We start from the raw sequence: 26,886 nt of genomic DNA on the forward strand, positions 1-26,886 counted from the left end.
GTATACAGTGGGACGCCTGATGGGAGTGGGGTTGGAAGAGCCAATAGGGAGAGGAGGAGGCCGAGTGAAGGAAGGAAGGGGGAGGGCCATTCGCCACGAGGCAGCACAGGGTAAGGAGCTTCCCACCCACTCGCCCTGTTTTTCACCCTCTCTGACTATCTCCTGTACCATGTCCTCAGCCTCTCTGACCATCTCTTGTACCATGTCCTCAGCCTCTCTGACCATCTCCTGTACCATGTCCTCAGTCTCTCTAACCATCTCCTGTACCATGTCCCCACCCTCTCTGAGCATCTCATGTACCATGTCCTCAGCCTCTCTGACCATCTCTTGTACCATGTCCTCACCCTCTCTGACCATCTCCTGTACCATGTCCTCAGCCTCTCTGACCATCTCCTGTACCATGTCCTCAGCCTCTCTGACCATCTCCTGTACCATGTCCTCAGCCTCTCTGACCATCTCCTGTACCATGTCCTCAGCCTCTCTGACCATCTCCTGTACCATGTCCTCAGCCTCTCTGACCATCTCTTGTACCATGTCCTCAGTCTCTCTGACCATCTCCTGTACCATGTCCTCAGCCTCTCTGACCATCTCTTGTACCATGTCCTCAGCCTCTCTGACCATCTCATGTACCATGTCCCCACCCTCTCTGACCATCTCCTGTACCATGTCCTCACCCTCTCTGACCATCTCCTGTACCATGTCCTCACCCTCTCTGACCATCTCCTGTACCACTGTCAACAGTCTCTCTGACCATCTCCTGTACCATGTCCCCACCCTCTCTGACCATCTCCTGTACCATGTCCTCACCCTCTCGAGTCAATCATTTTTCCCATTTTTTTGTGGTAAAATTAGGTGCCTTGGCTTATATTCGGGTCGGCTTATACTCGAGTATATACGGTAAGTAGCTTTGCTGCTCCCCAGTCACTGAAGATATTCAACACTTTGGCCTCCCCCTGCCACATGTTGTATTTAATCTCATCAGCTCATACATCACAATAGGCAAAAAAAACAAAAACATAAAATAAAATGCTAAAAAAAGACAAGAGTAAATTCAGTCTATCAACATCCATCCATAGCAGGAGGATTGACCCTTGAATCAATCGCTGCAGATAGTGAATTGTCAGCACACTTCTACTTCCTACACACACCAGATGCAAATGAAGTATTGGTGTTATAAATACCAATACAAGTGACGTTGTGTTGCACACACACAAAAAACAGATTATCTTCCTCATTACTTTATTGGATAATACCCTGCCTACTCTCGCACAGACGCACACTTGCAGAACCTAGAACATCATATAGAGGTCCTTCAACTGATGGACACAATGATCTTCCAGTGGGCTCTCGTTTTTTCAGGTAAGGTGACCGCTTTTGAGGGGTGCTCTACCTAGGACTATATAATTATGAAGGTTTAGTGATCTTTGGGATACCCCACTTGAAATAACCAAGACTCCCTGAAGAGGTGAAAAAATCAGTTTGTCATAAATGTATTTTGGGGTGCAATTCCACATATAACCGTGGCATGTGTGAGAAATATATCATTTAGTGACAATGTTTTGTACATTTTTTTTTTTTTTGGTCATTATTCAATGACTTGGGGCAAAAAAATTTAATATTCCATGGACTCAACATGCCTCTCAGCAAATAGATTGGGGTGTCTACTTTCCAAAATGGGGTAATTTTTGGGGTTTTTGTGCCATTTTTATGGCCTTCGAAACTGTGATAGGTAGTGAGGAGTGAAATCAAAAATGTGCGCCCTTAAAATTGCTGAAGGCGGTGCTTGGTTTTCGGGGCCCCGTACGCGGCTAGGCTCCCAAAAAGTCCCACACATGTGGTATCCCCGTACTCAGGAGAAGCAGCAGAATGTATTTTGGGGTGCAATTCCACATATAACCATGGCATGTGTGAGCAATATATCATTTAGTGACAACTTTGTGCAAGAAAAAATCAGTTTGTCATTTTTCCGCAACTTGTGTCAAAATATAAAATATTCCATGGACTCGACATGCCTCTCAGCAAATAGCTTGGGGTGTCTACTTTCCAAAATGGGGTCATTTGGGGGGGTTTTGTGCTATTTTGGCATTTTATGGCCTTCGAAACTGTGATAGGTAGTGAGGAGTGAAATCAAAAATTTTGCGCCCTTAGAAATGCTGAAGGCGGTGCTTGGTTTTTGGGGCCCCATACGCGGCTAGGCTCCCAAAAAGTCCCAAACATGTGGTATCCCCGTACTCAGAAGAAGCAGCAGAATGTATTTTAGGGTGCAACTCCACATATAACCATGGCATGTGTGAGCAATATATCATTTAGTGACAACTTTTTGCATTTTTTTTTATATTTTTTTACATTATTCAATCACTTTGGACAAAAAAAAAAAAATCAATGGACTCAACATGCCTCTCAGCAGTTTCCTTGGGGTGTCTACTTTCCAAAATGGGGTCATTTGAGTTTTTTTTGTGCTATTTTGGCATTTTATGGCCTTTGAAACTGTGATAGGTAGTGAGGAGTGAAATCAAAAATTTACACCCTTAGAAAGCGGAGATTGTTTTTTGGGGTCCCGTACGCGGCTAGGCTCCCAAAAAGTCTCACATATGTGGTATCCCCGTACTCAGGAGAAGCAGCAGAATGTATTTTGGGGTGCAATTCCACATATGGATTGATCGGTGGGTATGCCCACCATTAGAATACCTCCCTTCATCCACCCACTTATAATGATGGGCATACATGCACCATTTATATATGCCGAAGCATGGGGGTATCCTCCCGCAAAAAAGTTATGCCGCGTACACACGGTCGGACTTTTCTATGCCGGGTACACACGGTCGGACTTTTCTATGCCGTGTACACATGGTCAGACTTTTCCACGGGAAAGCCTCCGTAGGAATGTCAACCGTATGTACGTGGCATTAGGAGCAAAATGGCTCCTCCGCCCCTAATGCCCCCATGCTTCGGTATATATGCTCTTTTTTGAACTGTGGTGGTGAAATCACCTCCTACAGCACTGGAGTCGCGGCTTTATATATCGTGGGAGCAAACGCTGTTGCTGTCACGCTGAATAAATCCGCGCTGCAACTGAATGGTGTACCTGCTAAGCAAATGATGGTTAACATTAAAACAAAGTAACATTACAGTATAACAGTAAGATCATAACATACCTGCAAAGCAAATACCAATAAAAAAAACATAGTAAAAAATAAAACATTTAACGCAACCTGTGCCTAAAATATATATATATATGCCGAAGCATGGGGGCATCCTCCCGCAAAAAAGTTATGCCGCGTACACACGGTCGGACTTTTCTATGCCGCGCACACACGGTCGGACTTTTCTATGCCGTGTACACATGGTCAGACTTTTCCACGGGAACGCCTCCGTAGGAATGTCAACCGTATGTACACGGCATTAGGAGCAAAATGGCTCCTCCGCCCCTAATGCCCCCATGCTTCGGCATATATGCTCTTTTTTTAACTGTGGTGGTGAAATCACCTCCTACAGCACTGGAGTCACGGCTTTATATATCGTGGGAGCAAACGCTGTTGCTGTCACGCTAAATAAATCCGCGCTGCAACTGAATGGTGCACCTGCTAAGCAAATGATGGTTAACATTAAAACAAAGTAACATTACAGTATAACAGTAAGATCATACCATACCTGCAAAGCAAATACCAATAAAAAAAACATAGTAAAAAATAAAACATTTTTTAACGCAACCTGTGCCTAAAATATATATATATATATGCCGAAGCATGGGGGCATCCTCCCGCAAAAAAGTAATGCCGCGTACACACGGTCGGACTTTTCTATGCCGCGTACACACGGTCGGAATTTTCTATGCCGTGTACACATGGTCAGACTTTTCCACAGGAAAGCCTCTGTAGGAATGTCAACCGTTTGTACGCGGCATTAGGAGCAAAATCGCTCCTCCGCCCCTAATGCCCCCGTGCTTCGGCATATATGCTCTTTTTTGAACTGTGGTGGTGAAATCACCTCCTACAGCGTTGGAGTCGCGGCTTTATATATCGTGGGAGCAAACGCTGTTGCTGTCACGCTAAATAAATCCGCGCTGCAACTGAATGGTGCACCTGCTAAGCAAATGATGGTTAACATTAAAACAAAGTAACATTACAGTATAACAGTAAGATCATACCATACCTGCAAAGCAAATACCAATAAAAAAAACATAGTAAAAAATAAAACATTTTTTAACGCAACCTGTGCCTAAAATATATATGTACATATGCCGAAGCATGGGGGCATCCTCCCGCAAAAAAGTAATGCCGCGTACACACGGTCGGACTTTTCTATGCCGCGTACACACAGTCGGACTTTTCTATGCCGTGTACACATGGTCAGACTTTTCCACGGGAAAGCCTCCGTAGGAATGTCAACCGTATGTACGCGGCATTAGGAGCAAAATCGCTCCTCCGCCCCTAATGCCCCCATGCTTCGGCATATATGCTCTTTTTTGAACTGTGGTGGTGAAATCACCTCCTACAGCGTTGGAGTCGCGGCTTTATATATCGTGGGAGCAAACGCTGTTGCTGTCACGCTAAATAAATCCGCGCTGCAACTGAATGGCGTACCTGCTAAGAAAATGATGGTTAACATTAAAACAAAGTAACATTATAGTATAACAGTAAGATCATACCATACCTGCAAAGCAAATACCAATAAAAAAAACATAGTAAAAAATAAAAAAAAATTTAACGTAACCTGTGCCTAAAATATATATATATGCCGAAGCATGGGGGCATCCTCCCGCAAAAAAGTTATGTCGCGTACACACGGTCGGACTTTTCTATGCCGTGTACACATGGTCAGACTTTTCCACGGGAAAGCCTCTGTAGGAATGTCAACCGTATGTACGCGGCATTAGGAGCAAAATCGCTCCTCCGCCCCTAATGCCCCCATGCTTCGGCATATATGCTCTTTTTTTAACTGTGGTGGTGAAATCACCTCCTACAGCGTTGGAGTCGCGGCTTTATATATCGTGGGAGCAAACGCTGTTGCTATCACGCTAAATAAATCCGTGCTGCAACTGAATGGTGTACCTGCTAAGCAAATGATGGTTAACATTAAAACAAAGTAACATTACAGTATAACAGTAAGATCATACCATACCTGCAAAGCAAATACCAATAAAAAAACATAGTAAAAAATAAAACATTTTTTAACGCAACTTGTGCCTAAAATATATATATGTGCCGAAGCATGGGGGCATCCTCCCGCAAAAAAGTTATGCCGCGTACACACGTTCGGACTTTTCTATGTCGCGTACACACGGTCGGAATTTTCTATGCCGTGTACACATGGTCAGACTTTTCCACGGGAAAGCCTCCGTAGGAATGTCAACCGTATGTACGTGGCATTAGGAGCAAAATCGCTCCTCCGCCCCATATGCCCCCATGCTTCGGCATATATGCTCTTTTTTGAACTGTGGTGGTGAAATCACCTCCTACAGCACTGCAGTCACGGCTTTATATATCGTGGGAGCTGGGGGCGATCGCGAGGGGGTGGCTGAAAACGAATAGCCGGCCCCTCATCCCGGATCGCTCCTAAAGCCTACGGAACCGCCGCATGTACCGGGGGGGGGGGTCAGATCGGACCCCCGACCCACGTCTAGTCAGGCACGTACAGGTACGTTGATGTGCCTGTCCGTGCCATTCTGCCGACGTATATGTACATGCGGCGGTCCGGAAGTGGTTAAGTAAAATTTTGACCAAAGATAGACTTCTTTGTAAGCATTTAGGCAAAACCGGAAGGCATCATTTCAGAAGGAGAACCTCCTAACAACTGTGAAGCATGGTGGGAATGTTATTGTTTGGGATTGCTTCCTCAGAGCCTGGGCAGCTTACAGACAGTGGGGTAGATTCAAAAAGCAATTGCGTCTGCGTAACCATAGTTACGCAGCGCAATTGCTTACTTGCGCCGGCGTATCGAATGCTCCTGATTCAGGAACCTCGATACACCGACTGCAGCCTAAGATATGCCTGGCATAAGGCTCTTATGCCGTCATATCTTAGGCTGCATTCTTACGCAGGCCGCTAGGTGGCGTTCCCGTTGTGCTCAGCGTATAGTATGCAAATTGCATACTAACGCCGATTCACAACGTTGTGCGAGCCCTGCGTACGCAGTTTACGTCGTTTCCGTACGGCGTCTTTCGCGTAAGGCTGCCCCTGCTATTAGCAGGGGCAGCCAATGTTACATATACCCGTCGTTCCCGCGTCGCGAAATTTGAATTTTACGTAGTTTGCGTAAGTGAATCGTGATTGGCGCTGGACGCCATTCACGTTCACTTTGAAGCAAATGACGTCCTTGCGACGTCATTTACCGCAATGCACGTCGGGAAAGTTTCCCGACGGAGCATGCGCTCTACGATCGCCGCGGGAACGCGCCTAATTTAAATGATTCCCGCCCCCTACGGGATCATTTAAATTGCGCGCGCTTACGCCGGGCAATTTTAAAGAGCGCACACGCAATTTACGGAGCTACTGCTCCGTGAATCGCGGGTAGCGCAGTAAATTTGCGGGGGCGCAGGGCAAAAACGTTGCCCTGCGCCTCCGCAAAAAAAAGCGCAAAGGTACCTGAATCCAGCCCACTGTGTATTTAGAGTTAGACCGTTGTCCTCTGGTTAATCTATCGTGTGTACGAGGCCTAACTCAGTATAAAGCCATCAATCAGAATAGAGGCGTGACTCACTCCAAAAGCCTAGAGAAGCCTTAATCATGACTTTGCGTTTTGATTTCCCAGGTCTGCTTACATCATTTGCCCAGATTAGCGCCCCTATTGGTGGATCCGGATACCTCTATGCAACGGGGATAAGCATCACTCCACAGCATCAGAAATCCTGGACTATAGACGGTGTTCCTACTATAATCGCAGATCTTTTGCCTGGTGGAAATCCAGTATACCTCGGTCGCTGCGCTGGAAACGAATGCGAACTGTATGAAAATGGGACGCTCAGAATCGATCAGCTGATCAGCTCAGATAATACATCTTACACACTTACTATCAGGCTTGGCGGCGTAACGTCGTCCGAACAGGTCCGGCTTAATGTATATGGTAAGTGACTGTACTTTTATGTGATTTTATATGATTTTATTCCAATGCTCTTATAGTGGAAGTACAATTCATTTTCACTGAGCATCCAATCTCTTCTTAACAGTCTTAAACGGTAAGGTGCAGGTCAGGAATTATGGGGCCCCTTACACAGCTTCAGGCATGGGGGGGGGGGGTGCTGCAGCCTGAAATTGAGGAGCGGGGGGGGGGGGGTGCTGCCGCGAATTGAGAATTTATATATATATAAAAAAGGGGGGTAGCCATCCGGGGCCCTGGGGACCTCTGGGCCCTTTAATAATATATATATATATATATATATACACACACACAATTTTTTTTTTTTTATAAAAATAAATTACAAAAAAAGGGGGGTTGCCATCCGGGACCTCTATCCCTCCTTCGACCCCACTATCCCCCTGTCCCTCCATCCACCCCACTGTCCCTCTATCCCTCCATCCACCCCACTGTCCCTCTATCCCTCCATCCACCCCACTGTCGCTCTATCCCTCTATCCCTTCATCCATCCCACTGTTCCTCTATCCCTCTATCCCTTCATCCATCCCACTGTTCCTCTATCCCTCCATCCACCCCACTGTCCCTTTATCCCTCTGTCTCTCTATCCACCCACTGTCCCTCCATCCATCCCACTGTCCCCCTGTCCCTCCATCCAACCCACTGTTCCCCCATCCACCCCACTGTCCCTTCGTCCACCCCACTGTCCCTCTATCCAACCCACTGTCCCTCTGTCCACCCCACTGTCCCTCTGTCCACCCCACTGTCCTTCTATCCCTACATCCACCCCACTGTCCCTCTGTCCACCCCACTGTCCTTCTATCCCTCCGTCCACCCCACTGTCCCTCCGTCCACCCCACTGTCCCTCTGTCCACCCCACTGTCCTTCTATCCCTCTGTCCACCCCACTGTCCTTCTATCCCTCCGTCCACCCCACTGTCCCTCTGTCCACCCCACTGTCCTTCTATCCCTACATCCACCCCACTGTCCCTCCGTCCACCCCACTGTCCCTCCATCCATCCCACTGTCCCCCTGTCCCTCCATCCAACCCACTGTTCCCCCATCCACCCCACTGTCCCTCTATCCACCCCACTGTCCCTCTATCCACCCCACTGCCCCTCTGTCCACCCCACTGTCCCTCCGTCCACCCCACTGTCCTTCTATCCCTCCGTCCACCCCACTGTCCCTTCGTCCACCCCACGGTCCCTCTATCCAACCCACTGTCCCTCTGTCCACCCCACTGTCCCTCTGTCCACCCCACTGTCCTTCTATCCCTACATCCACCCCACTGTCCCTCTGTCCACCCCACTGTCCTTCTATCCCTCCGTCCACCCCACTGTCCCTCCGTCCACCCCACTGTCCCTCTGTCCACCCCACTGTCCTTCTATCCCTCTGTCCACCCCACTGTCCTTCTATCCCTCCGTCCACCCCACTGTCCCTCTGTCCACCCCACTGTCCTTCTATCCCTACATCCACCCCACTGTCCCTCCGTCCACCCCACTGTCCCTCCGTCCACCCCACTGTCCTTCTATCCCTACATCCACCCCACTGTCCCTCCGTCCACCCCACTGTCCCTCTGTCCACCCCACTGTCCCTCTGTCCATCCCACTGTCCTTCTATCCCTACATCCACCCCATTGTCCCTCCGTCCACCCCACTGTCCCTCCGTCCACCCCACTGTCCCTCTGTCCACCCCACTGTCCTTCTATCCCTACATCCACCCCACTGTCCCTCTGTCCACCCCACTGTCCCTCTGTCCACCCCACTATCCTTCTATCCCTACATCCACCCCACTGTCCCTCCGTCCACCCCACTGTCCCTCTGTCCACCCCACTGTCCTTCTATCCCTACATCCACCCCACTGTCCCTCTGTCCACCCCACTGTCCCTCCGTCCACCCCACTGTCCCTCTGTCCACCCCACTGTCCTTCTATCCCTCCGTCCACCCCACTGTCCCTCCGTCCACCCCACTGTCCCTCTATCCCTCCATCCACCCCACTGTCGCTCTATCCCTCTATCCCTTCATCCATCCCACTGTTCCTCTATCCCTCTATCCCTTCATCCATCCCACTGTTCCTCTATCCCTCCATCCACCCCACTGTCCCTTTATCCCTCTGTCTCTCTATCCACCCACTGTCCCTCCATCCATCCCACTGTCCCCCTGTCCCTCCATCCAACCCACTGTTCCCCCATCCACCCCACTGTCCCTTCGTCCACCCCACGGTCCCTCTATCCAACCCACTGTCCCTCTGTCCACCCCACTGTCCCTCTGTCCACCCCACTGTCCTTCTATCCCTACATCCACCCCACTGTCCCTCTGTCCACCCCACTGTCCTTCTATCCCTCCGTCCACCCCACTGTCCCTCCGTCCACCCCACTGTCCCTCTGTCCACCCCACTGTCCTTCTGTCCCTCTGTCCACCCCACTGTCCTTCTATCCCTCCGTCCACCCCACTGTCCCTCTGTCCACCCCACTGTCCTTCTATCCCTACATCCACCCCACTGTCCCTCCGTCCACCCCACTGTCCCTCCATCCATCCCACTGTCCCCCTGTCCCTCCATCCAACCCACTGTTCCCCCATCCACCCCACTGTCCCTCTATCCACCCCACTGTCCCTCTATCCACCCCACTGCCCCTCTGTCCACCCCACTGTCCCTCCGTCCACCCCACTGTCCTTCTATCCCTCCGTCCACCCCACTGTCCCTTCGTCCACCCCACGGTCCCTCTATCCAACCCACTGTCCCTCTGTCCACCCCACTGTCCCTCTGTCCACCCCACTGTCCTTCTATCCCTACATCCACCCCACTGTCCCTCTGTCCACCCCACTGTCCTTCTATCCCTCCGTCCACCCCACTGTCCCTCCGTCCACCCCACTGTCCCTCTGTCCACCCCACTGTCCTTCTATCCCTCTGTCCACCCCACTGTCCTTCTATCCCTCCGTCCACCCCACTGTCCCTCTGTCCACCCCACTGTCCTTCTATCCCTACATCCACCCCACTGTCCCTCCGTCCACCCCACTGTCCCTCCGTCCACCCCACTGTCCTTCTATCCCTACATCCACCCCACTGTCCCTCCGTCCACCCCACTGTCCCTCTGTCCACCCCACTGTCCCTCTGTCCATCCCACTGTCCTTCTATCCCTACATCCACCCCATTGTCCCTCCGTCCACCCCACTGTCCCTCCGTCCACCCCACTGTCCCTCTGTCCACCCCACTGTCCTTCTATCCCTACATCCACCCCACTGTCCCTCTGTCCACCCCACTGTCCCTCTGTCCACCCCACTATCCTTCTATCCCTACATCCACCCCACTGTCCCTCCGTCCACCCCACTGTCCCTCTGTCCACCCCACTGTCCTTCTATCCCTACATCCACCCCACTGTCCCTCTGTCCACCCCACTGTCCCTCCGTCCACCCCACTGTCCCTCTGTCCACCCCACTGTCCTTCTATCCCTCCGTCCACCCCACTGTCCCTCCGTCCACCCCACTGTCCCTCCATCCACCCCACTGTCCCTCTGTCCACCCCACTGTCCTTCTATCCCTACATCCACCCCACTGTCCCTCCGTCCACCCCACTGTCCCTCCGTCCACCCCACTGTCCCTCTATCCACCCCACTGTCCTTCTATCCCTCCGTCCACCCCACGGTCCCTCTGTCCACCCCACTGTCCCTCTGTCCACCCCACTGTCCCTCTGTCCACCCCACTGTCCCTCCGTCCACCCCACTGTCCCTCCGTCCACCCCACTGTCCCTCTGTCCCTCTGTCCACCCCACTGTCCTTCCATCCCTCCGTCCACCCCACTGTCCCTCCGTCCACCCCACTGTCCCTCCGTCCACCCCACTGTCCCTCCATCCACCCCACTGTCCACCCCACTGTCCTTCTATCCCTACATCCACCCCACTGTCCCTCCGTCCACCCCACTGTCCCTCTATCCACCCCACTGTCCTTCTATCCCTCCGTCCACCCCACGGTCCCTCTGTCCACCCCACTGTCCCTCTGTCCACCCCACTGTCCCTCTGTCCACCCCACTGTCCCTCTGTCCACCCCACTGTCCCTCTGTCCACCCCACTGTCCTTCTATCCTTACATCCACCCCACTGTCCCTCCGTCCACCCCACTGTCCCTCCGTCCACCCCACTGTCGCTCTGTCCACCCCACTGTCGCTCTGTCCACCCCACTGTCCCTCTGTCCACCCCACTGTCCTTCTATCCCTACATCCACCCCACTGTCCCTCCGTCCACCCCACTGTCCCTCCGTCCACCCCACGGTCCCTCTGTCCACCCCACTGTCCCTCCGTCCACCCCACTGTCCCTCCGTCCACCCCACTGTCCCTCTGTCCACCCCACTGTCCTTCTATCCCTACATCCACCCCACTGTCCCTCCGTCCACCCCACTGTCCCTCCGTCCACCCCACTGTCCCTCTATCCACCCCACTGTCCCTCTATCCACCCCACTGTCCTTCTATCCCTCCGTCCACCCCACTGTCCCTCTGTCCACCCCACTGTCCCTCTGTCCACCCCACTGTCCCTCTGTCCACCCCACTGTCCCTCCGTCCACCCCACTGTCCCTCTGTCCACCCCACTGTCCCTCCGTCCACCCCACTGTCCCTCCGTCCACCCCACTGTCCCTCTGTCCACCCCACTGTCCTTCTATCCCTACATCCACCCCACTGTCCCTCCGTCCACCCCACTGTCCCTCCGTCCACCCCACTGTCCCTCCGTCCACCCCACTGTCCCTCCGTCCACCCCACTGTCCCTCCGTCCACCCCACTGTCCCTCTGTCCACCCCACTGTCCCTCCCTCCACCCCACTGTCCCTTTATCCCTCTGTCTCTCTATCCACCCACTGTCCCTCCATCCATCCCACTGTCCCCCTGTCCCTCTGTCCACCCCACTGTCCCTCTGTCCACCCCACTGTCCCTCTATCCACCCCACTGTCCCTCTATCCACCCCACTGTCCCTCCGTCCACCCCACTGTCCCTCCGTCCACCCCACTGTCCCTCCGTCCACCCCACCGTCCTTCTATCCCTCTGTCCACCCCACTGTCCTTCTATCCCTCCGTCCACCCCACTGTCCCTCCGCCCACCCCACTGTCCTTCTATCCCTCCGTCCACCCCACTGTCCCCCTAAATTTGGTTTGATGGTTTGTACACACATCAGACCAAAATCCGGCAGCAGACATGTCCAATGAAAACGGTCTGGCGGACCGTTTTCATCGGACAGTCTGTCCGTGTGTACGAGGCCTTATATAATTTTTTTTGATGCATCCATTTTTGATTTATTCCTTTTCTATGATCACTCATGGACTTAGTGTAATATATTGTAACATGTTGTTTTACCCTGCACTGTTTTATTACACATCCCCCCCTTACATATACTAATGTGCCACAAACAGGAAGTTAATATCACAACCATTCCCATTTTATTAAGGTGTATCCATATAAATGGCCCACCCTGTATATCAGTGTTTTTTAGCCAAGGCACCCCAATCACAAACAATCTTGGGGCACACCAGTCTGAGGGCTCATTCACACCAGAAGGTGCATCTGAGCGCATTGCCTTTTTTGCACATTCCCATCCCATCCCATTACAAACCCCCCCCCCCTCTCCTAGCATAACCCTTCCAACCCCCCATCCATATCCCCTTCCCAGCACAAACCTATTGATTGGTGAAAGTCTCTTTGGTGCCTCTAACCCTAACTCTTAGGCCTCGTACACACGATAGATTAAACAGAGGACAACGGTCTGATGGACCGTTTTCATCGGTCCAAACCGATCTGCGGTTTTTATTTTTTGCGCTATAAACAAAAAAAGAGCGACAATTTAAAAAAATATATATATATTTTTTTACTTTTTGCTATAATAAATATCCCAATTTTTTTTAAGAAAAACTATTTTTTTTCTCAGTTAAGGCCGATACGTATTTTTCGACGTATTTTTGTAAAAAAAAAAAAAAAATCGCAATAAGCGACTGGTTTGCGCAAAAGTTATAGTGCCTACGAAATGGGGGATAGATTTATGTTTTTTTTTTTTTACTAGTAATGGCGGCGATTTGCGATTTTTTTGTCAGGGCTGCGATATTGCGACGGACGTAACGGACACTTTAGACACAATTTTGGGACCATTCACATTTATACAGCGATCAGTGCTATAAAAATGCACTAATTACTGTATAAATGTGACTGGCAGTGAAGGGGTTAACACTAGGGGGTGAGGAAGGGGTTAAATGTATTCCCTCATAGTGTTCTTACTGTGTGGGGGGAGGGGGGTGACTGGGGGAGGTGACTGATGCTGTGTCCCTATGTAAAGAGACACAGCATCGGTCTCCTCTCTCCCTGGCAGCACGTGGAGCTCTGTGTTTACACACAGAGCTCCACGTCCTGCTGTGTTACCGGCTGTGTTCCCGACGATCGCGAGTGCCTGGCGGACATCGCGGCCGCCAGGCACTCGCATCGGCTCCCGAGCGATGCGCCGGGCACGTTGTTTCCCCGCTGCGCGCCCCCAGCAACACGCACAGGGAACAACAACAGCAGGACGTCTATGGACGTCCACCCGGCACTTGAGAGCCGCGCTGTGGACGTCTTTCGACCATAGCGCGGATCTCAAGTGGTTAACCATCGGTTAAAAAAAAGCCAACTTGCTTTAAATTTAACCGATGGATTCCTAACCGAGAGGTCAAAACCGATCGTTAGTGGGCACGACCATCGGTTAAAAATCCACGCATGCACAGAATCAAGTCGACGCATGCTTGAAAACATTGAACTTCGTTTTTTTCAGCACGTCGTTGTGTTTTACGTCACTGCATTCTGACACGATCGTTTTTTTTAACCGATGGTGTGTAGGCGCGACGGACCATCAGTCAGCTTCATCGGTTAACCGATGAAAATGGTCCATCAGACCGTTCTTATCGGATGGACTGATCGTGTGTACGCGGCTTTAGACACCTTCACAAAGTACATCAGTGGTGGTAAGAGTTCTCATTTCCCCTCCCAAGCAAAAAAAGCTTGGACCTCAAGCTATCATAAGCCTTGTGCCTCTATTCCCCCATCCCCCAACCCTGTAGACAGGTCCTACAGAACATCTTGAAGGGACGCTTCTACTTTCCAAACATCTGTTGGCCTTTGTGGACACCTGGTCAGCAAGCATCTCGGACACTGGGGTAAGAGATGTGGTGTCCAGGGGCAACAAGCTAGAGTTCTGCACTGCAGAAGTGTCTGAAAAGGTCAACAGATGTTCCCCCATTTTGAAGAGTGGGGGGGTCCCCGCAAGGTGTTCAATAGTACCTGTCTACAAGGTTGGGGGATTAGAGGCTCGTGGCTTGTGACAGCTTGAGGTCCAGGCTTTTCCTGTAGGGGAGGGGAATGAGAAATCTTACCACCACTGACATGCTTTGTGAAGTTGTCTAAGGCCTTGTACACAAGGTCGGACCAAACCGATGAGACCGGCCCGTCGGACCGTTTTCATCGGTTCACCTCTGAAGTGGCCGTACGGCCTGAATTGTGTACACACCATCAGTCCAAAATCCGATCGGGTCAGAACGCGGTGACGTCAAACACACGACGTGCTGAATAAAACGAAGTTCAATGCTTCCAAGCATGCGTCGACTTGATTCTGAGCATGCGCGGGTTTTGAACCGATGCTTTTCTGTACTAACCATCGGTTTGGTCCGATGGGGAAGCGGTCCATCGGTTCGGTTTTGAAGCATGTTTAGAAATTTTGGACCGAAGGAAACCAGACCGATAGCCTATACACACGGTCGGTTCATTCTCATCGGACCAAACCAACCGTGTGTACGGGGCCTAAGGGTTTGGGTTAGAGGGGCCAAAGAGATGTTCACCATTGATAGACATTTGTCTTGTCTCTGTGGTGGGGGTGTGGTGGGACTGAGTTGGACCAGCCGCCCAATGCAGTCCCACTGCACCTGCCGTGAATGGACCCTAAAGCTGACCATAGATGGATTGAAATTTGAATGGTTTAGCAGGAACATCTATAGCCGATCCCGTTCATGAGAAGTCGATCTTGAGTGCCATGCCCCATCGTCAACGCCAAAGGGACTTGAGGAGCCTGTGCAAGTTGTTTCTTCTGAGTTTCATCTGGGGTGAAGCACTTGATGGTGGAGTGATGCTATCAGTCACTGGTGGTGTGATGTGATCACTCGTTGATGGGATGGGATCACTCGTTGATGGGATGATGTGATCACTGGATGATGAGGTGATGTGATCACTCGATGAGGAGATGTGATCACTCGTTGATGGGATGATGTGATCACTCGTTGATGGGATGATGTGATCACTCGTTGATGGGATGATGTGATCACTCGTTGATGAGGTGATGTGATCACTCGTTGATGAGGTGATGTAATCACTGGATGATGAGGAGCTGTGATCACTGGATGATGAGGAGATGTAATCACTGGATGATGAGGAGATGTAATCACTGGATGATGAGGAGATGTGATCACTCATCGATGGGGTGATGTGATCACTCATTGATGGGGTGATGTGATCACTCATTGATGGGGTGATGTGATCACTCATTGATGGGGTGATGTGATCACTGGATGATGAGGAGTTGTGATCACTGGATGATGAGGTGATGTGATCACTGGATGATGAGGTGATGTGATCACTCGTTGATGGGGTGATGTGATCACTCGTTGATGGGGTGATGTGATCACTCGTTGATGGGGTGATGTGGTCACTCGATGAGGAGATGTGATCACTCGTTGATGGGATGATGTGATCACTCATTGATGGGATGATGTGATCACTCATTGATGAGGTGATGTAATCACTCGTTGATGGGGTGCGCTTTTTCAGGTTCTGTGTGTAAGCATCAATGCCAACCCTAACACCTGATGGCAGGATCATGTCCTTACTCACTGGGCTGGGTGGCGTATCCTGTACATAAACAGATTTTGGACTCCTTGGAGGTGTGACGATGGGTCTAGGAAGGGTGATGTTATCACTCTGTGGGGTGATGTTATCACTCGGCGTGGTGATGTCACGAGTCTTTCGTCGTTTAAAAAGACGCCAAATTGAATTGAGACACTTGAGTGTGCTTTTTTTCCTGCGTTTATTTATCTGGGGTGAAGCACTTGATGATAAAATGATGTTATCACTCATTGGGGTATTATTTTCACTTGGACACTGGCAGGTGACGTAGCTCTGCCTTTTAGGCTTGAGTGGTGGAGTCTCTGTGTAATCTTCTATGCCACTCTTAGCACTTGATGGCAGGATTGTCGGCTTGAGTGGCGGAGTCTCTGTGTAATCTTCTATGCTACCCTTAGCACTTGATGGCAGGATTGTCGGAGTCTCTGTGTAATCTTCTATGCTACCCTCAGCACTTGATGGCAGAATTGTCGGCTTGAGTGGTGGATACTGTCTATGTATTCTTTCTTGGGAAATCAGAGGTTTGATGGGACCAGCACTTGCGTGCACTTGACGGACGATGTTATTCATGAATTCTTTACTGATTTCCGCCATTGTCGGTGGGGTATAGCCATCACTTGATATAGTGCTATCACTACTTGTTGCTGGGCTGCTGTCACCACTCGTTGGTGGGGTCATGTTGAACAATAATATGAGCAGCACCAGCAGTGCTATAAGCTCCTCCAGCACCAGTACGAGCATCATCTGCGTCAATAGAATAAATCCCTCATAGTGTTCTGACCAACAATATTCTTCACCAGTGCTTGGAAGAAAGAATGGGCCTCTGTGCTCTGACCAAACAAAGTTGAAGTTGGCCAGCCCTTTATATATGACTTCAATCAGATCTAGGAAAATCACATATTGTCCTAATATGCTGGCCAGGTCATTTTCCCGCAGGATGTATTTCAGAATGATGATACTTAAATGGAGTGTTATCTGACACCAGTATGCACTGGTGGCCAGTAATGAAAACCAGCTGGAGGATTCTGGTGGCCCGTTAGCCGTTTCTTTTACTAAATCGTCCACTTCCTGCTTTGTTGATTTGATGGGTAACGGCTTCACCGGAATGTGGGTATCTGGGGCTTCTTGGGAGACTTTTTTCTTTCCTAACCATGGATAGAATCTTTTGAAAACCCATGGAATTTCCCCATGCATCTCCGTTGTCTTTGCAGTCTCCTCTTCTATCACGTGGCTCTCTGGAGGGTCATTTTCCCTTCCTCTGTCCAAGTCGTCCACTTGCTGCTCCGTGGACTCGATCTTGGACTCCTCCACCGGAATGTGGGTATCTGGGGCTTCTTGGGAGACTTTTTTCTTTCCTAACCATGGATATAATATTTTGAAAACCCATGGAATTTCCCCATGCGTCTCCGTTGTCTTTGCAGTCTCCTCTTCTATCACGTGGATCTCTGGAGGGTCATTTTCCCTTCCTCTGTCCAAGTCGTCCACTTGCTGCTCTGTGGACTTTATCTCAGACCCCTCAACCAGAATGTGGCTTTCTGAGGGGTCATTTCCTGTTTCTTTGTCCAAGTCGTCCACTTGCTGCCCTGTGGACTCGATCTTGGACTCCTCCACCGGAATGTGGATGTCTGGCCCCCCTATTGAGTTCACAGTCTCCTCCTCTAACATGTGAATCTCTGGGGGGTCACGTTCAATATCTTTGCCTAATTCCTCCACTATCTGCACCGGTGTATTGATGTTCTCGTCCTTGAGGGGCATGGAGATCTCTGGAGGGTCATTTTCCCTCCCTCTGTCCAAGTCGTCCACTTGCTGCCCTGTGGACTCGATCTTGGACTCCTCCACCGGAATGTGGGTATCTGGGGCTTCTTGGGAGACTTTTTTCTTTCCTAACCATGGATATAATAGTTTGAAAACCCATGGAATTTCCCCATGCGTCTCTGTTGTCTTCGCAGTCTCCTCTTCTATCACGTGGATCTCTGGAGGGTCATTTTCCCTTCCTATGTCCAAGTCGTCCACTTGCTGCTCTGTGGACTTTATCTCAGACCCCTCAACCAGAATGTGGCTTTCTGAGGGGTCATTTCCTGTTTCTTTGTCCAAGTCGTCCACTTGCTGCCCTGTGGACTCGATCTTGGACTCCTCCACCGGAATGTGGATGTCTGGCCCCCCTATTGAGTTCACAGTCTCCTCCTCTAACATGTGAATCTCTGGGGGGTCACGTTCAATATCTTTGCCTAATTCCTCCACTATCTGCACCGGTGTATTGATGTTCTCGTCCTTGAGGGGCATGGAGATCTCTGGAGGGTCATTTTCCCTCCCTCTGTCCAAGTCGTCCACTTGCTGCCCTGTGGACTCGATCTTGGACTCCTCCACCGGAATGTGGGTATCTGGGGCTTCTTGGGAGACTTTTTTCTTTCCTAACCATGGATATAATATTTTGAAAACCCATGGAATTTCCCCATGCGTCTCTGTTGTCTTCGCAGTCTCCTCTTCTATCACGTGGATCTCTGGAGGGTCATTTTCCCTCCCTCTGTCCAAGTCGTCCACTTGCTGCTCTGTGGACTTTATCTCAGACCCCTCAACCAGAATGTGGCTTTCTGAGGGGTCATTTTCTGTTTCTCTGTCCAAGTCGTCCACTTGCTGCCCTGTGGACTCGATCTTGGACTCCTCCACCGGAATGTGGATGTCTGGCCCCCCTATTGACTTCACAGTCTCCTCCTCTAGCATGTGAATCTCTGGGGGGTCACGTTCAATATCTTTGCCTAATTCCTCCACTATCTGCACCGGTGTATTGATGTTCTCGTCCTCGAGGGGCATGGAGATCTCTGGAGAGCGTTCAGTGACCTCTCGTACTCCTGCCCATGTGCACAGCAGAGTAAAAATCATGGCGAGGATCCGATTCCTCATTTTTGTAAAGGTTAGTAACTGACAAGAAATGTTAATTACTACAAGAAATAAACGGAAATCAGCGTTTGCTGATCGCTATCAATAGAAGGTTTATCAATAAACAATCAATACCAATCTGGAAATTGAATGTCTTGGAATTCAGTGAGAAAATACCGGGAGCTCTTTTCAGAACCTTCCTGTCTCTACTGAGAGCAAAAACCAACTGACACTCTCCGGCAGGAGCTCTATTTATTCAGCACTGCTGGTGTTCTGTTGCTATGACAACACATGCTATGACATCATCATGAGTGAGTGAGCTACATGACAGCAACTTCACTTTACAGCGGCTGCAAAATGTCTCCTCTGGGCTCTGTGCACAGGATGGATGTGATTTATTCCTGATAATGAAATCCTATGGACTGTAATTCTACAGATTGATAAAACGCAAATGTTTCCTATTGGATGCAATAAATATTCGGAGAATCTTTTATACAGTTCTTTATTTATCTATTTCATTTTATTTATCATTTTAAAAATGTTTTATTATTTGTAATGTTCATTTTTTTATTATATATTTTTGTATTTTATTTTTATTGTATCTTTTTGTGATGTTAATTTTTAAACACTGTTATTATTCCATCTCTGCCTGTGAAGATTGCAGATTAGAGAATTCTCTGTGTATGAACTACAAGTCCCAACATGTCCCCATAGATCTCTATGGAGGATTCTCTATGAACTACAAGTCCCAGCATGTCCCCATAGACCTCTATGGAGGAATCTCTATGAACTACAAGTCCCAGCATGTCCCCATAGATCTCTATGGAGGATTCAGTGTATGAACTACAAGTCCCAGCATGTCCCCATAGACCTCTATGGAGGATTCTCTATGAACTACAAGTCCCAGCACGTCCCCATAGATCTCTATGGAGGATTCTCTATGAACTACAAGTCCCAGCATGTCCTTATAGATCTCTATGGAGGATTCTCTATGAACTACAAGTCCCAGCACGTCCCCATAGATCTCTATGGAGGAATCTCTGCGTATGAACTACAAGTCCCAGCATGTCCCCATAGATCTCTATGGAGGATTCTCTATGAACTACAAGTCCCAGCACGTCCCCATAGATCTCTATGAACTACAAGTTCCAGCATGTCCCCATAGACCTCTATGGAGGATTCTCTATGAACTACAAGTCCCAGCACGTCCTCATAGATCTCTATGGAGGATTCTCTATGAACTACAAGTCCCAGCATGTCCCCATAGATCTCTATGGAGGATTCTCTATGAACTACAAGTCCCAGCACGTCCCCATAGATCTCTATGGAGGAATCTCTGCGTATGAACTACAAGTCCCAGCATGTCCCCATAGATCTCTATGGAGGATTCTCTATGAACTACAAGTCCCAGCACGTCCCCATAGATCTCTATGAACTACAAGTTCCAGCATGTCCCCATAGACCTCTATGGAGGATTCTCTATGAACTACAAGTCCCAGCATGTCCTTATAGATCTCTATGGAGGATTCTCTATGAACTACAAGTCCCAGCATGTCCCCATAGATCTCTATGGAGGAATCTCTGCGTATGAACTACAAGTCCCAGCATGTCCCCATAGATCTCTATGGAGGATTCTCTATGAACTACAAGTCCCAGCACGTCCCCATAGATCTCTATGAACTACAAGTCCCAGCACGTCCTCATAGACCTCTATGGAGGATTCTCTATGAACTACAAGTCCCAGCACGTCCTCATAGATCTCTATGGAGGATTCTCTATGAACTACAAGTCCCAGCATGTCCTTATAGATCTCTATGGAGGATTCTCTATGAACTACAAGTCCCAGCACGTCCCCATAGATCTCTATGGAGGAATCTCTGCGTATGAACTACAAGTCCCAGCATGTCCCCATAGATCTCTATGGAGGATTCTCTATGAACTACAAGTCCCAGCACGTCCCCATAGATCTCTATGAACTACAAGTTCCAGCATGTCCCCATAGACCTCTATGGAGGATTCTCTATGAACTACAAGTCCCAGCAGTCCTCATAGACCTCTATGGAGGATTCTCTATGAACTACAAGTCCCAGCATGTCCTTATAGATCTCTATGGAGGATTCTCTATGAACTACAAGTCCCAGCATGTCCCCATAGATCTCTATGGAGGAATCTCTGCGTATGAACTACAAGTCCCAGCATGTCCCCATAGATCTCTATGGAGGATTCTCTATGAACTACAAGTCCCAGCACGTCCCCATAGATCTCTATGAACTACAAGTCCCAGCACGTCCTCATAGACCTCTATGGAGGATTCTCTATGAACTACAAGTCCCAGCACGTCCTCATAGATCTCTATGGAGGATTATCTATGAACTACAAGTCCCAGCATGTCCCCATAGACCTCTATGGACTACAAGTCCCAGCATGTCCTCATAGACCTCTATGGAAGAATCTCTGCATATGAACTACAAGTCCCAGCATGTCCCAGATTGCCCGGGACAGTCCCTTATTGTGGAGCTCTGTCCCGTGTCCCATCCATTGCGGGACAATACATTCTTCCGGAATGGAATGACCCCGGCCGGCCGATGCAGCCGTTGAGAATTATGTGTGGCCATGTCAGTCTCCTCTCTTCCTGATTCTCCCCTCTCCCGCCCCACCAACGATTTCATCCTATCAGCAGAGAGCAAGGGGGCGGGGAGAGCTGCACAGTCAGCAGGATTGGAGGAGTCTTTTCACAACAGCTCCTCCCGCCCCCCTGCTCTGCTGATAGGAAGAAAATGCTGTAGATGCTAATTGATTGGAGGAGCGGGGCAGGCAGTGAGTTAGTCTTACAATGGATGGAGGTGTAGGTTGGGGATTGCGGTGCTGGCTCCCTGCTAGACGTGCAGTGTAACCAAGGCTGTGACTGTGTCCTGTGTCCTGTCACTGCTCGTCTCTCTCGTGACAGAAATGGGGGCGGAGCGCTGCCTGTGTCTCCGAGTCCCTCCCCCGCTTCCCAGTCCTCAGGTCCCTCCGAGGTGCTCGTTCACCTCCAGATGCTCTCCCCCTCCCCCCCCCTCGCTCTGATCCGGGTCTTTCTGACCGTTACAGGCTGTGCAATGCCCAGGATCCCCTCTAACACTGTCCTCTGCTCCTCCATTGAACCCTGTGTGGGAGGTCTCTCCTTCCTGTACCTACCTCCCATCTACCCTGCACCCAGCTACCACCCCTCTACTCTACAGAACCCTGCACCCCAACCCATAGTACCCTCCACCCCAACCCATAGTGCCCTGCACCCCAACCCATAGTACTCTGCACCCCAACCCATAGTACCCTGCACCCCAACCCATAGTACCCTGCACCCCAACCCATAGTACTCTGCACCCCAACCCATAGTACTCTGCACCCCAACCCATAGTACCCTGCACCCCAACCCATAGTACCCTGCACCCCAACCCATAGTACTCTGCACCCCAACCCATAGTACTCTGCACCCCAACCCATAGTACTCTGCACCCCAACCCATAGTACCCTGCACCCCTCCACAGAACCCTGCACCCCAACCCATAGTACCCTGCACCCCAACCCATAGTACTCTGCACCCCAACCCATAGTACTCTGCACCCCAACCCATAGTACCCTGCACCCCAACCCATAGTACCCTGCACCCCAACCCATAGTACTCTGCACCCCAACCCATAGTACTCTGCACCCCAACCCATAGTACCCTGCACCCCAACCCATAGTACCCTGCACCCCAACCCATAGTACTCTGCACCCCAACCCATAGTACTCTGCACCCCAACCCATAGTACTCTGCACCCCAACCCATAGTACCCTGCACCCCAACCCATAGTACCCTGCACCCCAACCCATAGTACCCTGCACCCCAACCCATAGTACTCTGCACCCCAACCCATAGTACCCTGCACCCCAACCCATAGTACCCTGCACCCCAACCCATAGTACCCTGCACCCCAACCCATAGTACTCTGCACCCCAACCCATAGTACCCTGCACCCCAACCCATAGTACCCTGCACCCCAACCCATAGTACTCTGCACCCCAACCCATAGTACTCTGCACCCCAACCCATAGTACTCTGCACCCCAACCCATAGTACCCTGCACCCCAACCCATAGTACTCTGCACCCCAACCCATAGTACTCTGCACCCCAACCCATAGTACCCTGCACCCCAACCCATAGTACCCTGCACCCCAACCCATAGTACCCTGCACCCCAACCCATAGTACTCTGCACCCCAACCCATAGTACCCTGCACCCCAACCCATAGTGCCCTGCACCCCAACCCATAGTACCCTGCACCCCTCCACAGAACCCTGCACCCCAACCCATAGTACCCTGCACCCCAACCCATAGTACCCTGCACCCCAACCCATAGTACCCTGCACCCCAACCCATGGTACTCTGCACCCCACCCATAGTACCCTGCACCCCAACCCATAGTACCCTGCACCCCAACCCATAGTACCCTGCACCCCAACCCATAGTACCCTCCACATAACCCTGCACCCCAACCCATAGTACCCTGCACCCCTCCACAGAACCCTGCACCCCAACCCATAGTACCCTCCACATAACCCTGCACCCCAACCCATAGTACCCTCCACATAACCCTGCACCCCAACCCATAGTACCCTCCACAGAACCCTGCACCCCAACCCATAGTACCCTCCACAGAACCCTGCACCCCAACCCATAGAACCCTCCACCCCAACCCATAGTACCCTGCCCCCAACCCGTAGTACCCTCCACCCCTCCACAGAACCCTGCCCCCAACCCATAGAACCCTCCACCCCAACCCATAGTACCCTGCCCCCAACCCGTAGTACCCTCCACCCCTCCACAGAACCCTGCCCCCAACCCATAGAACCCTGCACCCCAACCCATAGTACCCTCCACCCCTCCACAGAACCCTGCACCCCAACCCATAGTACCCTGAACCCCTCCACAGAACCTTGCACCCCAACCCATAGTACCCTGCACCCCTCCACAGAACCCTGCCGCGGCCCATATTACCCTGCACTCCTCCACAGAACCCTGCACCCCAACCCATAGTACCCTGAACCCCTCCACAGAACCCTGCACCCCAACCCATAGTACCCTCCACAGAACCCTGCCCCCAACCCATAGTACCCTGCACCCCAACCCATAGTATCCTGCACCCCTCCACAGAACCCTGCACCCAACCCGTAGTACCCTGCCCCCAACCCATAGTACCCTGCACCCCTCCACAGAACCCTGCACCCCAACCCGTAGTACCCTGCACCCCAACCCATAGTATCCTGCACCCCTCCACAGAACCCTGCCCCCAACCCGTAGAACCCTGCACCCCTCCACAGAACTCTGCCCCCAACCCATAGTACCCTGCACCCCTCCACAGAACCCTGCACCCAAAGCATAGTACCCTGCACCCCTCCACAGAACCCTGCCCCAAACCCGTAGTACCATGCACCCCTCCACAGAACCCTGCCCCCAACCCATAGTACCCTGCACCCCTCCACAGAACCCTGCCCCCAACCCGTAGTATCCTACACCCCTCCACAGAACCCTGCACCCAAAGCATAGTACCCTGCACCCCTCCACAGAACCCTGCCCCAAACCCGTAGTACCATGCACCCCTCCACAGAACCCTGCCCCCAACCCATAGTACCCTGCACCCCTCCACAGAACCCTGCACCCCAACCTGTAGTACCCTGCACCCCTCCACAGAACCCTGCACCCCAACCCATAGTACCCTGCACCCCTCCACATAACCCTGCACCCCAACCCATAGTACCCTGCACCCCTCCTCAGAACCCTACCTCCAACCCATAGTACCCTCCACAGAACCCTGCCGCGGCCCATATTACCCTGCACCCCTCCACAGAACCCTGCACCCCAACCCATAGTACCCTGCACCCCTGTCCCCAACCCATAGTACCCTGCACCCCAACCCATAGTACCCTCCACCCCTCCACAGAACCCTGCCTCCAACCCATAATACCCTCCACAGAACCCTGCCCCAACCCATAGTACCCTGCACCCCTCCACAGAACCCTGCACCCCAACCCATAGTACCCTGCACCCCTCCACAGAACCTTGCCCCCCAACCCATAGTACCCTGCACCCCTCCACAGAACCTTGGCCCTCAACCCATAGTATCCTGCACCCCTTTACAGAACCCTGCACCCCTCAATATACATCCTCACTATTGGCTGGCAAGTGACACTGCATCTAGTGGCAGGCTTTGGGTGGCAAGTGGCACACAGCATCTGGTGGAAGGTTACGGGCGGCAAGCGACAAACTGTATCTGGTGGCGAGTGACAAGCTTAGGATTCCCACTGATTCGGCATTATGGTGAGTTGAACTATTTTATTTTATATATTACAATGTAGGAATAGAAATAATTGGATTTGATCATCCTGACACCATATCAAGCATGGTGTCAGGATGATTTAAGTGCCGACATCAGCCATTCACCCGACAAATCACCCGCCACTGAATTCCCTGTCAACCCAGAGACTACATTCCTCCCCCCTTCCACAAGATCATTCCCCCATGCAAAAAAGGTTGGGGAACGCTGTTCTAAAGAGACATCACTTCCTCCTAGCACTCGGGGCATGCGCGCGCATGCTCAGAATCACGTCGCATATACTCCCTAAGATACGACGGCTCAATGCCTACGACGTGAACGTAACCTACGCCCAGCCCCATTCACGTACGACTTAGGTAAACGACGTAAAATTCACCGGCTGTTCCGACGTCCATACTTTAACATTGGCTGCGCCTCATATAGCAGGGGTAACTTTACGACGGACGTAAGTCTTACGTAAACGGCGTAGCGGGCGCAAATACGTTCGTGAATCGGCGTATATAGCTCATTTACATATTTTACGCGTATATCTACAAAAGCGCCCCTAGCGGCCAGCGTAAATATGCACCCTAAGATACGACGGCGTACTAAGACTTACGCTGGTCGGATGAAGCAGAAATTCAGGCGTATCTAGTTCCCTGAATAGCGCGCATAGATACGACGGCGCATCTTTCAACTTACGCGGCGTATCAATTTATACGCCGACGTAAAGTGTTTGTGAATCTAGCTCATTCTGCGTACAGAAAACTCCAGGTAGCCATATAGCATTGAATTTTCAGAAAATTACAGCGGCTGCAGATTGAAAAGGAAAGGTCATTTTTAATAATATTTAAATACAATGGGCCAGACTCACGAAGCGCGGCGCTTCTTTACGACCGGCGTAGTGTATCTCAGATACACTACGCCGCCGTAACTTACAGCGTATTTCCCGTATTCTCAAAGAATTTGCGCCGTAAGTTACGGCGGCGTAGTGTAACTGTGTCGGCGTAAGGGCGCGCAATTCAAATGGATGAGATGGGGGCGTGTTTTATGGTAATACGTCTTGACCCGACGTAAATGACTTTTTTTTTTTAACGACGCATGCGCCGTCCGTGGGGGTATCCTAGTGCACATGTTTGAAATTAACCCGCAACAAGCCAATGCTTACGACGTGAACGTCTTTCTACGCAAAGACCTATTCGCGAACGACTTACGCAAACGACGTAAAATTTTCAAAATTAGACGCGGGAACGACGTCCATACTTAACATAGGATACGCCTCATATAGCAGGGGTAACTATACGCCGAAAAAAGCCTTACGGAAACGACGTAAAAAAAGGCGCCGGCCGGACGTACGTTCGTGGATCGCCATATCTAGCTAATTTGCATACTCAATGCGGAAATCGACGGAAACGCCACCTAGCGGCCATCGTAAATATGCACCTTAGATCCGACGGCGTACTAAGACGTATGCCAGTCGGATCTAGCCCAGCTTCAGGCGTATCTTGTTTTGTGGATACAAAACAAAGATACGCCGGAGCAAAGTAGAAGTTACGCGGCGTATCAATAGATACGCCAGCGTAACTTCTTTGTGGATCTGGCCCTATATGATTAGTGTCGCAATTATATGCGCTATATTATTTTCTCTTTATTTGCTATTTTTTTCCCCACGAAAGTGGAGTTACCCTTTCACATTTGCAACCAATTACATTTCCGTAAA

At 50.7% G+C, this 26,886-nt stretch overlaps 1 protein-coding gene across 1 annotated transcript in view; it reads left to right on the forward strand.

Moving 5' to 3' along the window:
• Positions 1-1,283: 1,283 nt before the first annotated feature.
• The window catches only part of LOC120915798 (carcinoembryonic antigen-related cell adhesion molecule 1-like), a 49,780-nt gene continuing 24,177 nt past the window's right edge, over positions 1,284-26,886 (forward strand). Inside the window, exons 1-2 of the mRNA XM_040326596.1 lie at positions 1,284-1,359; positions 6,751-7,062. Coding sequence (XP_040182530.1) covers positions 1,320-1,359; positions 6,751-7,062 — 352 coding nt within the window. The 5' untranslated portion in view covers positions 1,284-1,319. The remainder of the gene's footprint in view (positions 1,360-6,750; positions 7,063-26,886) is intronic.

Source organism: Rana temporaria, chromosome 10 (genome assembly GCF_905171775.1).
Source record: "Rana temporaria chromosome 10, aRanTem1.1, whole genome shotgun sequence".
Lineage (NCBI taxonomy): Eukaryota > Metazoa > Chordata > Amphibia > Anura > Ranidae > Rana > Rana temporaria.